The sequence below is a fragment of the Fulmarus glacialis genome, unplaced genomic scaffold (assembly GCF_000690835.1).
Source record: "Fulmarus glacialis isolate BGI_N327 unplaced genomic scaffold, ASM69083v1 scaffold1271, whole genome shotgun sequence".
In the NCBI taxonomy this organism is placed as follows: Eukaryota; Metazoa; Chordata; class Aves; order Procellariiformes; family Procellariidae; genus Fulmarus; species Fulmarus glacialis.
Window position 1 is genome coordinate 38202 of NW_009190656.1, and position 14938 is coordinate 53139.

The 14938-nt window shown below is 38.4% G+C and overlaps 1 protein-coding gene across 1 annotated transcript in view; it reads left to right on the forward strand.

Moving 5' to 3' along the window:
- USP24 (ubiquitin specific peptidase 24) overlaps positions 1 to 14938 on the forward strand; it is a 51656-nt gene that overhangs the window by 25264 nt on the left and 11454 nt on the right. The window contains exons 31-52 of the mRNA XM_009586016.1: positions 536 to 631; positions 787 to 1015; positions 1949 to 2108; positions 2407 to 2562; positions 3136 to 3206; positions 3958 to 4118; positions 4987 to 5048; positions 5402 to 5593; positions 5896 to 6013; positions 7353 to 7497; positions 7940 to 8059; positions 8345 to 8470; positions 8686 to 8784; positions 8995 to 9077; positions 9301 to 9442; positions 9863 to 9982; positions 10399 to 10619; positions 11063 to 11187; positions 11855 to 11996; positions 12351 to 12501; positions 13825 to 13920; positions 14567 to 14670. Of these exons, the coding sequence (XP_009584311.1) occupies positions 536 to 631; positions 787 to 1015; positions 1949 to 2108; positions 2407 to 2562; positions 3136 to 3206; positions 3958 to 4118; positions 4987 to 5048; positions 5402 to 5593; positions 5896 to 6013; positions 7353 to 7497; positions 7940 to 8059; positions 8345 to 8470; positions 8686 to 8784; positions 8995 to 9077; positions 9301 to 9442; positions 9863 to 9982; positions 10399 to 10619; positions 11063 to 11187; positions 11855 to 11996; positions 12351 to 12501; positions 13825 to 13920; positions 14567 to 14670 (2919 nt within the window). The remainder of the gene's footprint in view (positions 1 to 535; positions 632 to 786; positions 1016 to 1948; positions 2109 to 2406; positions 2563 to 3135; positions 3207 to 3957; positions 4119 to 4986; positions 5049 to 5401; positions 5594 to 5895; positions 6014 to 7352; positions 7498 to 7939; positions 8060 to 8344; positions 8471 to 8685; positions 8785 to 8994; positions 9078 to 9300; positions 9443 to 9862; positions 9983 to 10398; positions 10620 to 11062; positions 11188 to 11854; positions 11997 to 12350; positions 12502 to 13824; positions 13921 to 14566; positions 14671 to 14938) is intronic.

Here is a 14938-nt window from a genome sequence, read left to right on the forward strand (position 1 = left end):
GAAGTGTAGCTTTTACTAAGGTGGTTGATGTTTCAGTAGTTAGCATTTAAGTGTTTCAGTTCAAATTTGCAAGTATGTACATTACACTATGTCCTGCGTAGATACCAGTGGACATTTTAAGCAGTCAAAGCATAGATCGTGCAGTGGGAATCAAATGAAATTTTACAGTCTCCAAAATTCAGACCCTTCAGATAAGAGTTGAGGCACAATGTGAGTGGTTTGGAAGACCTGGCAAAACTGCTTGTGCTTGTGTTAGATTTATCAAGTATATGTTGCTCTCTGTAATTCTATCTACCCACTCCCCCACCCCCCCGACAGATCCTGAAGGATTTTCCTGCAGGAATAGAAAGCTTCCATCTGTAGATGTAGGAGGGGAAAATGGGGATGTTAGTCTCCAAACACACCAGTTTGGCAGTTTTGACTGGCACTCAGCTGACTGCATAGGAGGAAGAAAGGATAGAGATAAATTAATTGCAGCTCTCTCCTAATGTAAAACATTTTCAAACGGAGTCTGTCTTATTGATTTGTTTTTAAGTTTGGTGGTGAATGTGATGCAGAGAGATTCCATCCCATCAGAAGTAGACTATGAAACAAGACAGGGAGTCTATTCCATCTGCCTGCAACTTGCAAGGTATGTAATTGCCTTTCATTAGATAAAGTGCTACTTTCTTGGCTTTTAGAGTGCGGCTTGTAATATTTAAGATTAATTGGTACTTTGAGTTCTGTTTCATTCACTTGCTGTGAACATTCAAAAATAAGCCTGACGTTTTTGCTCTGTGAATGTAGGTTCTTGCTTGTTGGCCAGACAATGCCTACCTTACTGGATGAGGATTTCATTAAAGATGGGGTAGAAGCATTGTCCTCACGCCCTTTCCGTAATGTCAGCCGACAAGCAAGTAGGCAGATGTCCATTTGTGGAACACCTGAGAAGTCATCCTACCGACAGCTCTCTGTGTCTGATAGATCCTCCATTAGGGTAGAAGAAATCATACCAGCAGCAAGAGTTGCCATACAAGTAAGGAAGTGTTTGATGATTTATGGTGATGTAGCGGTGTCGTCTCCAGTGACAGCTGTATAACTCCTGGATTTTTAAACAAAAGTCTACCTCTTACACAGGTTCTTGCCCAGGCCTCTGAAAATCCTGACCATCAGTCTCTCTCCCCAACCTTGATCTGAATTTTAACATAGTCTCAGAAACTATTTTGGCAGTCCAAAAGGAAGCAGTAGCCCAAAAGTGCTTACCAGAAATAGATCTACACAGAAATCTTACTTATGATTTATTTTCAGTCATGCTTAACTCTTAAGATCTTATTCTTGTTAATTTTCTGTGAATAGAAAGGAGAAGATTCCTGCTTGAACTTCTGGCTTATAGTCCACGTTTCTTTGAATTATAAGTTTTGGGCAAGTTTTTTGTTTCAAATAGGTCATTAAAAATTAAATTTGCTTGATGGTACCTTGGGGAAAAAGGAAATTTTTGTTTTCAATACTTCAAGAAAATGCTATTTTCTCCTTTAATAGGCATATCAGTGTAATCAATCTGAGACTGGCTATTTACTAAAACAATCTAATCTGACAAGAACTCAACCCGTTTGAAAGTTGAGTCCAGTTGAAAGAACTTCATAGTTAATGTAACGAGTATGCTATGTTAGGTTCTTGGGCAGTGCTTCCCAAATGGATCGATATGATTGAAATCAGCATGCCTAACTCCAGATAGGTGAAAAGGGTGTCTACCCTAGTGGAGAATTTAAAAACGAACTACTTCCTGTTAAGGGAGCAATACTAATCTCTCCCTGGGAACAAAAAGACTCTTGTATCCTTGAGCCTGCTAGAGGAAAACAAATCCAAATGTCAATTTGACATGATCCAGAAGATACATTCCTCTTATCGCTATGATTAACAAAGGCTGTTTGAATATCACAGAAGTAACTGCTGTTTCTTGTTCCTTCAGACTATGGAGGTGAATGATTTCACTTCCACAGTGGCTTGCTTCATGCGACTCTCTTGGGCTGCTGCTGCAGGACGACTGGACCTCGTGGGAAGTAGTCAGCCAATAAAAGAGAGCAATACTTTATTTCCTGCTGGGATTCGAAACAGACTTAGCAGCTCAGGTAGGTTAACTGTGTCTCTAAACCAATCTAAAGAAAGCGTTTGGTTTATTCTTAATTGAACGCTTTTGAAGCTTGAAGCTGAATTCATTGGAGGTGGACTCGATGATCTTCTTGGATCCCTTCCCGCTCGGGATATTATATGATTGAATTACACAAATCTGAGAAGAATGCTGTACATTCACGTGGCATCTGGAGATGTGGCATTTGGAGAAGTTTTTTAAATTGCAGAGAACGACCAGAAGCTGAAAACATCTGAAAAATATAATGGATTACAGCACTTGTTCATTTCTTAATGCAGGAAGTAATTGCAGTTCAGGAAGCGAAGGAGAGCCAACTGCGCTGCACGCTGGTATCTGTGTGAGACAGCAGTCTGTGTCCACCAAAGATGCTCTGGTTGCTGGAGAAGCCTTGTCTCTCTTAGTAACCTGCCTTCAGCTACGCAGTCAGCAACTAGGTATGAAATAGAATTGCATTACTCACTATTTGAAATATAAGTAAGGTGGGGGAAGGCTTTTGGAGACAGACAAGTACAAAAAAATCATGAGAAACTTCTAGCTTTGTAAGCTGAGACAGCTCAAGTTAAAAACACAAAATTTCATTTAAAAATACAGGTTTTTTTCCCAGGACTGAAGAACAGGTGGCATGAAACAAGGCATGTAGTGCTGTGCCTTAGTGAAGTTTTGGGAAAGCTGACTTACTGCCGATATATAAATATTTGCACTGGCTTTGAAGTATGTAATTCTGTACGTGCTGCTGTTTGCATAGCTAGTGTTTAGTACTTGAACCTTTGTGTACAGGAAGTATAAACATTGGTGGTGGTAGAAGGCGAAGGAAAATGCTGCTATAACATGGTGCCAATTCTGGTGAGGGAAGGAGATGGGGAAATACGCAAATAGCCGTTACTGCTTTTCAGTGTCAATGGAGGGGTATGTCCTTTAGGTCCTATGGTATTTTAATGCACGACTTATAACTGATTTATTTTAAATTATTATTTTTAAAAAGATAGCCTGGTACTCTTTTGTTCTAGGATCTTTTTACAATTTGCCTTGTGTTGCCGATTTCATCATTGACATACTGCTTGGATCACCAAGTGCTGAGGTAAGGGTCTTTCTCTGAAAACTTCTTAAATGTTATACTTCTGAAATGTGTACATTTAGATCATTTAATATGGTCTGAAGATAAAATTGTTCATTACAAATATTCCACAGTTTTTTGTATTTGAATGAATAACCTTTGCATAATTGTTAGTAATTCCAGAATCTAGTGATATGTTGATAGAAAATGCTGAAGGCGGTTTTTAATCCATGAGGTGCACAGGACTGTGCTGTGGCTAGTCCAGAGAAAATACTGTCATTTTGGTGAGACAAATTCTGTAAAACTAGTACTTTAGGGAAAGTTCCAAGTAACTTGCATCTCAAAAGATTTGGGTAAGATTTAATGGACTCTTCTGAACTTCTGAAAAATTCTTCCAAATGTCAGAACCCTCCTAAAACTCATTGTTTCTGATTTAAGATTACTCTGGATATTCTAAAATCTAGAGATTTTCAAGGCACACTTACTTCTTTTCATTGCATCTCATATATTTTGCATGAAGTCATTGCATCTTTTCCCCCTTATCTGGATTTACAATCTGTGTTTAATAAAGCATCAGAGCTTTTAGCTCAGGGGTGAAAGTGGGTTGCTAAATCCCTATAACTAGAGAAACCCTGGCTGGCGGGTGCAGAGCTCATAGTCTGGTTTACACAAGTTTTTCAATGTCTGTTTTTTCTGTAAGATTTCTAACAAAACAGAAGTGTATTTTTTGCAACCTTTGAGCAACTACTAGTGTTTGACAATGACACTGTTTCAGATTCGTCGTGTTGCCTGTGACCAGTTGTACACCCTTAGTCAGACAGACACATCAGCTCACCCAGATGTACAAAAGCCAAACCAGTTTCTCCTGAGTGTTGTTCTTGGTGCCCAGCTGCCTCTTTGGTCACCAACCAGCATCATGAGAGGAATCAACCAGAGGTAAGTCAGATGCATGTTTATTCAGGAAGCAAATCTATCACATTTTTAAATGAGTAGCACTGTGGAAGCTCTGAGGCACAAGGGGTTAGGACTTCGCAAGTCTGTCAAAAGTAGATATCCCGGTCACACCCCAGATAGTTTTAGAAATACGTAAATTGAAGGGAAATAAAGCTGAATTCTCAAGGTACAACTCTTCCTCTGTGAACTTTTACAGTTCAGCTTATTTGAGTTCCCATTCGGGTGGTGGTAAATGCTAAATAGGCCTGCTCTTTCTAGGATGTGGTCATGGCAGTCAGAACCTGTCTGGAATCCTGCACAAGGCATAGAGGCTATGGGATGTATGACAGTAACATTGAATTTATTTGATAGTATTGCACAGATCCAGATCAGAAACCAATCCTAAAGGCTCCAGCTTTTTCAGTGATGACTGGACCCATGACTTCATCTGATTTCTTGTTGTTTATGTTACGCATTACACCTGTAAAGACTGTAGGTGTCAGTCCTGTTAATTTGTCCCCAACTGGCCAAAGGTTATTGAATTTAATAGTAACTTTAAACAGCAATTTCTAGAGGAATCTGAATAGAGGAGTAAGTGAGAAGTTAAAACATGTAGTTGTTTTATCATCGTCTGATAATTAACTAAAATTGTTATGAGGCGAAGGAAGAAAGCAGGATTAAATATTATTCATAACATTCAGAAGTAGCTGTTGGGAAGAATTTGTTTTAAAGCTTGTGCATGCAGAAGCATACCTAGATAGCTATGCTATTTTGGATTAGATGGACAGAGCACACAGGCCTTAAAGGCAACTGCTTAGAAAAAAGTTTCTGATTTTAAATTAAACCTTTCTTCTATTTGTACCTGTTTCAGACTTTTGTCCCAGTGTACAGAATATTTTGACCTGAGATGTCAGTTATTGGATGACCTCACATGTAAGTATGTACAGGCACATATGTCATTCTGATTGCAGCTTCCAAGCGTGTCTTCCTTCTGTAGACAAGGTGTAGAATTGCCTTCACAGAAGGGTTATTACACCATGAACTTGATGTGACCTGCCAGTGTGCTGGCTGTCCTGTGTTAATGCCTGGCATGGACTTTCTTGGCGTTTGGTAACAGCAAGGCAGCTCACTCCTTTTGGAAAGTGAAATGAGTTCCTTTGTGGAAGGTATACTTTGTACACATTGTGAGGGAAACTAGACCATTATCAAACCGTTTGAAATTCTTTGTATTTATATTCTACATTTATAGAGCTTTAATTTTTCTGGGTTTTCTTTTTCTCTTGCAGCATCAGAAATGGAACAGCTAAAGATAAGCCCAGCTGCCATGTTAGAAGATGAGATCACCTGGCTGGACAATTTTGAACCCAACCGCACAGCTGAGTGTGAGACCAGTGAAGCTGATAACATACTGTTAGCAGGACACTTGAGGCTCATCAAGACTCTCCTTTCTCTTTGTGGGGCAGAGAAGGAAATGGTTGGTAAGTATTCCTTTTTACTCTAAAGTGACTAGACCAGTGTCAATTCTGCATAGCACTAACAGGTGATTTGATCAGTAGACAGTATGTGTGAAGACATTATAATACATCGGTAGAAGTGATACAGAGCTATAAGGAGTAATTTTGGCAGTACCTTTGTTGTACCTTCGACATTTGATAAAATATTTGGATATGTTTTTTGTTGTTATGGTGCTATTAAGTGATTTTGCTGTTATGGAACACCTTTTGACATTTGCGGTGATAATGTAAGTATTTAACAGTAGATGTGGATTACTGTGTTACAGGCTCATCTTTGATTAAGCCATTGCTGGATGATTTCCTCTTCCGAGCATCCAGGATTATTCTGAATAGCCATTCTCCAGCAGGCAGTGCTGCAATCAGTCAGCAAGACTTTCATCCAAAGTAAAAATTGGGGTTTTTTGTTTATGTTGGGTTTTGTCCTCGATCTCATGAATGCAAATGTCACACTGGGGCTACAGATACTAGGATTTAATACCAATGTTGGAGCGTTTCTTCAATTCTTTACATTTCCTACATAAGTGTCCAAATAGCATTTTTGTAAATTTTTGTGTGACCCAAAGTTTTTGCTTTTCTGTACTTCCAAAGCCTGTGCTTTGTTAGATCAATGATGAACTGCAAGCACAACTGAGTGCTGATTTCATGAGTCCAAAGAGTACTCCTTTAGCTCATCATCGCTTGGGAAGTTGGCTAAACTGGATCATGAGCAGGAAATTAACTTTCCAAGCCCCTTGTAAATGAGAATCTCAAAAGTTCCGCTATTTTCTTTTTCCGTTCAAAAGAACTGTGTTTTGTAAAAAGCTAAAGCTGAGCAAGTCTCCTTGCACCTGAGATAGCTGATAATAGCCCAGAATATATCAAATGGGGAAAAAAAGAGTGGGCTTTCTCTTTCCTGTCACACCTGCCTTCTGTTATTGCCATACAATATCTGAAGGGGTGGGTAAATTAGCTCATGTGGAGTTTTGTGCTGCTGCAGCTGGATTGCTTACACTACACTGACTAGTTGGTGTTAGAGTTGGATTGGGCGCTTCCACACTGCCTTTCCACAAAACCTAAAGAAGGTTCCAGTGGAGCATTTAGCAACCCCTGAACTGAATGGGACTGGCTACACCTTGGGGTTTTTCTCCAGCTTTGCTCCATTGCAGTTCATCTCAAGCATGCTCTTTTGTTTGCTTAAAGTAAATAAAGCCTTTTCTTTGGCCTTTAGAAGAAAGGGCTAGAGTGTTTGATGATCCATTGAAAAGAGCTAAGCAGAAGTGTTTTGTACTGGTCTAGCGCAGCTTAGGTCTAAGGTCATCTCTTGTAGCAAGTAAGTTATCTGGTCTAGCTCTTTCAAAGCTTGTCTCCCTGTAAATAAGTCATTATGTCTCCATCAGTGTTACAGTGATAGAGAATATCTGTCTGCCTTCAGACTTACAACCAACTCTGTCTTCTTTTTAAGGCACTTACTTTTCCTTGCTACCGAATGTTAACAACAGGTGTCTCCATGTCAGTAAGGGAGGCTTATTTAAAGGAGTGTTCCTGGTGCTGCTCTTCTGATTCGATTCTTCCCCTTCCCCAAGAAAGAAAAAAACAGCACTCTGCAGTCTCTCAGGAGTGTTTTATCATTTAAAGTGTTCTTTTTGAACATTAATTGTCACTTGTTCTGAGTAATATGGCTTTCTGGGATTAGAAATAATTGAGTCATCTACAAAATAGATTTCAAATGTGGTTTTCTTTTTAGGTGCAGTACAGCAGATAGCCGATTAGCTGCTTATGAAGTGTTAGTGATGCTGGCTGATAGCTCACCTTCCAATCTCCAGCTTATTACAAAAGAGCTGCTTTCTATGCATCACCAGTGTGACCCTGCACTTACCAAGGAGTTTGATGTAAGCAAGAAGCCTTTTTTGATTTGTATTAGCATGGTTTTGAGTACTGTGTATGATGTACTTAACTGCTCCATTCATGAAATTTCCATGGTCTTCAATTTAAAATGACAAAAAGGTAAGAGTAACGCAGATCCATTTGATCTTCCTCAGAAGCAAATACTCCAATGAGTCTTTGTCAGTTATTATCTGGATAAGAAGAAATATTTCCTAAATATCACCAATTTTATTTAGATACATTTTAGGCCATTTTTAACAGTTTGTGCAAAGTGTTAAATGTCTAAATGACCAAATATAGCGCTTTTGCAATCTTTCAGACTTCATATTCCTGGTTTTCCATTAAATTGATCTTAACAGCTCATATAAAAGTGATTATAAAAACTATAGTATGTTGTTGGAGTCTCATACTTTTTATAACTGACTGGGACAAAAAATGTGTTTCTAGTATCTTCCACCAGTGGATAGTCGCTCCATTTCAGGATTTGTGGGACTGAAGAATGGTGGTGCTACTTGTTACATGAATGCCGTCTTCCAGCAGCTATATATGCAGCCTGGTCTCCCAGAGGTAATTGGTTCAACATCCAGTAAAGTCCTCTTTTTGGAATTACTGTCACCTGAACTGCAAGTTCATCTTAGCACCACTTGTAAATGAATTGTTTAAAAAAAAAAACCACAAACAAAAAAAAACCCAAAAAACACAAACAAAACCCCTGTGTATCTATGTGTGTGTGCATAAATACATACACACAATAAATATATAAATTGTAAGTTGTTGTGCTGTGTGTCATGACAACTTACAGTAATAATTTTGCCAAGAACCAATTTAATAAGGTTATTTGTCTCCTTCCAGGCCTTGCTTTCTATTGATGATGATACAGACAATCCAGATGACAATGTGTTCTATCAAGTTCAATCTCTTTTTGGTCATTTGATGGAAAGCAAGCTACAGTATTATGTACCTGAGAACTTTTGGAAGGTATTACATCTTTTTGTTTAGAATATATAGCTTTCCTACTTAACAAGTAATCGTTTATTCAGCCTTTCCTCATTGTGGAATTTCTAGAGATAAAGTAAGTTCTACTTCAAAAAGTTGAAACATATAAAAATAATAAATTTCTTCAAAAAAACACTTTCTTTAGTAATATGTATATGGAACAACCACCTTTTTATATATATTTATACTTTATATAGATTTTCAAGATGTGGAATAAGGAACTTTATGTTAGAGAGCAACAGGATGCTTATGAGTTCTTCACCAGTCTTATAGATCAAATGGATGAGTACCTCAAGGTAAAAACCTCAGGGATTTCTTTCCTTGTTTATATGCATCTCCTTGGTACCTTTTCTCTCTTTCCCCTTTGTTCTTCAGAAGAGAAGGCAGAGAGCCATTTGGCTTATTTTATAATCTACATAGTATTCAGAAGTTTAAAATTCCTATTGCTTTCTTGGTCTTTCACTCTGCAATATGTCCAACTGATGTTAACTTTACATCTCCAACAGAAAATAGGAAGAGACCAAATATTTAAGAATACTTTTCAAGGAATCTTCTCTGATCAGAAGATCTGCAAGGACTGTCCTCACAGGTAATGTTAAATTTAGTGCATTAGTTACCAAGTTATGTGTTCCCATAACGATTATGTAGGTCAAAATAGCACAGAAGGTAGAGACATATGCCTTTGTGAGCATCACAGCTGTTGATAGCTGTGGGGCAAATGTAATATTCTTTCCTAAGCATATGTCTTGTTAATGCAAGTTGGATAGGTTCTACTCTGTCAATGCCCTGACTATTTTTCTTCTTGAATTTAGGTATGAGCGTGAGGAAGCCTTCATGGCTCTCAACCTGGGTGTGACTTCATGTCAAAGTCTGGAAATATCATTGGATCAGTTTGTCAGAGGAGAAGTTCTGGAAGGAAGCAATGCATACTACTGTGAAAAGTGTAAAGAAAAGGTATTGGTTCTTAATACATGTGAAAGAAGATTCAGCTGTAGCTTGGTATTTTCTTAAGCATTACATGGTCACAGAAGCCATGCTTAGATACTGCTTACTCTTTCTATGTTGAAGACATAGTCAAAAGGTTAAATCCATGCAGATAGCATTCTTCGTTCCCTGTAACTCGTATTGTAGACTGAACATTTAGAGGGATGGCAGGATAGTAAAATGTTTTGTAACATACCAGCCCACTGCACAAACTCTGTAATACCTGTAATAGTACCCTATCTGTATGTGTTATAGTCTCCTGTGGCCATCCTGCCTCCCGTGGCTGTATTTTACATCAGTTCGAGATGGCTGGAATTGCGCATCTATAGAAGAATAGTACAGAATGCTTGAGGTACATAGATAGAGGTGGTACTCTTTTTTCTTTTTAAGAGAACTACAGTGAAGCGCACATGCATTAAGGTCTTACCTAGCCTGTTGGTGATTCACCTGATGAGATTTGGCTTTGATTGGGAGAGCGGACGTTCTATTAAATATGATGAACAAATAAGGGTAAGAAAACTTTTCTGTATGCACGCACACGCACTTCCACCCCCGCTGCTTCGTGGAGTGGACAGTGGAGTGGACTCTCACTCTTCTTATTCATTCTTCCTTCTTTTCCCCACATTTTGATACAGGGATTTTGAGTATGTGGTATACTTACAGACATGGTCATGCTACAGAAAATAAGTCTTTTTCCTTAGAGCTTCCTTGTCTGCAACATTCTCAGGGTCCTTTCAGAAAGCAAGAACAAAAACCTCCATAAAGACATTTTATTTAATTTCTGTGTAATAAGGATAAAAAGTAGAAGTACCGTCTTTTCCTTAGGTGTTCCCAATGTGAGGAGTATTAATACAATTCTCATAAAATTACACTAAGCATGTACACAATATAATCTTTTGGTTAATCTGAAATATCTCTTCAAACAGTTTCCCTGGATGCTGAACATGGAACCTTACACTGTGTCAGGGATGGCTCGCCAGGACTCGTCCTCGGAAGTGGGGGACAATGGTAGAAACACAGATCAAGGAGGCGGAGGCTCCCCAAGGAAGAAAGTTGCCCCTACAGAAAACTATGAGCTTGTTGGTGTGATTGTTCACAGTGGCCAGGCACATGCAGGGCACTACTACTCCTTTATAAAGGACAGGAGGTGATGGCCAAGAAGATTTGCATGGGGGGTTTGAGAGCGGTCTAAAGACTACTTGTTTTGGCAAGTTATAGTGAGCCATTCAGAGCTCTATTGGAAGCACTCTTCCTTTTCTTAACACCCAAGATTGTGAGTGTTAATATGATAACACAGTAATACAGGACACCATATTATAAAAGATTCGGCAATTGTATTATTGTACCTTGTATTGCAGTTTGAGGGCTTCCTATGACAGTCGCAGGTGTTGTGCTTCTCATATTTTTAATCAAGCTTTTTTTTTTTTTTAAATGTAACTTTGACATTGATTGAACTAAGTTTTCTATTTACTGTTAAAACAAATGTGAGTTCAGGGTTGTCATTTCCAGGGTGTTCAGGGTGGTTTGGTTTTTTACTAGACAACCAAGTAACTTTGTTTCTGTTGTGTTTCAATTCTGTTTTGATCACAGGGGATGTGGAAAAGGAAAGTGGTATAAATTTAATGACACCGTTGTTGAAGAATTCGATTTAACCGATGAAACTTTGGAATATGAATGTTTTGGTGGAGAGTATAGACCTAAAGTCTATGATCAATGTAAGCAGAAGCACAGATTGATTTACAGAAGCTTTATATTTCATACTGGTTCTCAGTAGAGGTAGAGCTCAGTCCATTATATCTGCTTTGAGTTACTTGGTCTGATAATCCTTCTGAAGCAGTTTTTTCCCTAAAGTCTTCTGTTTACTGAAGGACATAACAGCTAGTATACAGCCTAATATTAATTGAACTATATTCACTGTTGTTCAGCACTTTGTAGACTTAGCAGAGGAGATTCAAAAGTAAAATTGCACCTTGTTGAAGTAGTTTTTAAAAAAAAAAAACACACCAAAAACAAAACAAAAAGTTCCCCACAAAACAGGCCTTATTTTAGGCTAGTGAAAATGATTGTGCATAGAACATGGTGTGGCATCATATAGTTAAATTTTTCAATGCTTTAAGGAATTAATTCCAAATACATTTCCACCCATATTCACTTGTTTCATAATTCTGGTAACTATCTTTTTAAAATACATATGCTTTTTGCAAAAATATTTTAGAATTCAGGTTTTCATTATTCGCTAACATAGACTGATGTTTTGATCTGGCAAATTACTTTATACTGCCACAGTGTATATTACTTGCACACCCAGTTTCACTTCCCTATATGAATGAAAAAGGTACTAAACCTTTAAAGGCCTTCATCGAATGCCTTTTTTCCCATCAGCTAACCCCTACCCTGATGTGCGTCGGCGGTACTGGAATGCCTATATGCTGTTTTACCAGAGAGTGTCTGATCAGAACTCTCCAGTCTTACCAAAGAAAAGTCGAGTGAGTGTTGTGCGTCAAGAAGCTGAGGACCTCTCGTTGTAAGTTTCTATTGTGTCTGTAAAGGTTTCTCTTATGTTGATATCTAGATCCTATCTCCAGAACTAAGAAATTAATAATTCCTGTTCAACAAAGGAGTATACTGACCCTTCTGTTGTTTTGTTTTGTTTTTTAAGCTGCTTAATGAATAGTCTTTTATTGCTTTTATAATTTCTTCTTCCATACTGCTGTCACTATTGCAGTAAGAAGTTCAAGCTGACTGACAGTCTCAAGAAGTATTCAGACTGTCACCTAACTTTCCCTTAAGTTTATACTGGCTGTACTGGTATTTTAAACTTGAACTGTAGATTTGTCATGTGATTTCATTATTCACCTTGAGCTTGTATATATTTCAGATCTGCTCCATCTTCACCAGAAATTTCACCCCAGTCATCACCTCGACCCCATAGGCCCAACAGTGACCGCCTCTCCATCTTGACTAAGCTGGTTCGAAAAGGAGAAAAAAAGGGACTTTTTGTGGAGAAAATGCCTGTGCGGATATATCAGGTAGAGCGCTCTGAAAGTGGCAGCTAAATCCTACTCATATGAAATTTAAGCACATAGTAAGAGGAACACAGTAACTTTGAAGGTGGCTTTGAAATAATTCCCTTCTTGAAAGCAAAGCTAGAAAATAATTCTGGATTCTGACATAAAGTTATTAACAAGCTGTTCAGTGGTACGTTATTGTAAGTTTTGCTGTCCCTTCTCACAAAATTGAACCATCATTCTTTGCTTTGAAGAAGTTGCACACAAATTAGTCAAACATGAGATATGGCAGCAGTCAGCATGCAAGCAGGGAGAGATGCTTCATTTGAAGTACACTGGAGGAGTAGTGGAGACAATGGCAAATTACAGTCATCCTCAAGTTCTTGAGTTCACAAGAATGTGGAAAGGGGAGGAGAAGTAAGAGAAATCAAAACCAGCTTCAATTCTGCTCATGTCTGTTAGCTTATGTACTACCGAATATGATCTCAAAGGGAAAAATACGGATGTTGAAGGCAACTTTGCAAGTCAGGACTGAAAATGGAGGTGTGATGGCATTGGCAGAGCAGTAGATGGTAGAACCTGGATATCGGTTAGCTGTCATAAGAGGAGGGACTCGGTCCGCAGGCCTGCAGCTCTGGTCCGAACAGGAGAGGATACAATCTTGTACATATTTGGCTTTCTGAACACACACTGTCCTACTGATCTGCACGTGTGCAAGAGAGCCTGTGTCACATACACAGTCAGAATAAACTGTGCAGGCTATGTATGGCTGTCCTCATGGGCTGTGTCAGGGCATTAGTCGTCGCTTTAGGTATTCTTGTATCTGGGGTTGTATTATTACAATAGACAAACTTGGCTCAAATTTATTGAGAGTCTTTCAGCAAAATCTCATTTGAAAAAAGAGGGGCTTGGCATTTAAGTACATTATTGTGGCTGCAGCTCTTTTGCATGGCTTCTTGCTCTGTACTTGTAAATTTGCTAAGCAAGCCTTTCAGGTTTGAAAGATGTTCTCTTGGCTTTTTTTTATTAAAAGCAAGCAAAAAAAAGAACTTACCAGCAACTTCTTCCTTTTTCTTTTCCCTGAATGACCAAATGATTAAGTCGCTCATCTGTTGTCTTGTGTTTTGTAATATCCTTGGAAGAAAGCCACTGGTTTTATACAAATCTTCTAAGTCTCCTATATGTATTTTCCCCTCCACTGAAGTAGTGATTCAGAGCGTGAACAGAATAAGTCTGACACTGGTTTTTAAACACCACACAAATTTACGTAGAAGGTGCAATTTTAGTTAGAGAAATGTATTTTGACAGCATTTTAATTTTTTTGGCCTTCTTTTACTTTTACAGATGGTGAGAGATGAAAACTTGAAATTTATGAAGAACAGAGATGTATACAGTAGTGACTACTTCAGTTTCGTTCTGTCATTAGCTTCGCTGAATGCTGTAAGTACTAAATTTTAATCTTAGAGTATTCAGAATATGCTGGGTAGAAAGGGCCACAGAAGCTATTTGGGTCACAACCAGGAAAATTGGAAGAGAAGGGTTGACATGATTTTACTTTTCCAGCTGAGCGATTAATTGTCTCCGATAATTTTTCATACTGATAACATCCGTCTCAAAGCAGACTCCAGCCTCCTGTTCTAGTAGTGGGAGAAACACCATCGTGCCATACTAAAATTTATGAAATAACACACACCTTTTTTAATGATGCAAACAGTTCTAGAGGGACAGAAATTCCTCTCTATATGGAAGATCCAAAAGTTGGTGTTAGTCACCTCAAAGTTGATAGACTTTCATCGGAAATACAGTTTACTAATTAAGTTTTTCTAAATGAAGTAATAAACAAACGTGCATTTATTAAATTTATTAAATCCACAGATCTAGTGGTCCTTACAGCAAGTTTGTACCTGTTTTAGCATATTTGTTAACTAGCGTAGTGAGCACTGGAGACTGTTTTTAACAGAAAAATGCTTTGGTTTTTTTTTTCCAAATGAAGTATATTACTTGAATAGAACATAATATTTTTGAGAGACAGCATATATGCTGCAGGCATACTTCTGCTCTGAAGTAAATTTGACGTTTCTTTCAGACTAAGGTAAAGCATCCTTATTATCCATGCATGGCAAAGGTGAGCTTACAGCTGGCAGTCCAATTCCTCTTCCAAACCTATCTCCGAACCAAGAAGAAACTCAGGTAAGGCCCTGTTCTGGGTACTGTAACAACATATTCTGAGGTTTTCGTGCTTCTTGTACCTACAGCACCTTGAAATACTGCAGGTAGCATAGACAACATTCACAGGACTAGCAATACATTTCTGCTTTGCATTGGAATCCCATTGCAAAGAAATCTGAGAGAGGAAGGAGGGTCATGTATAACCTGACAGTTTGCTGCCTCTTCCAGCTGTCCATTATTTCGGTGGTAGTGGATTGGGCATGGAAAGGCTTTAATGGATTTAAAGATA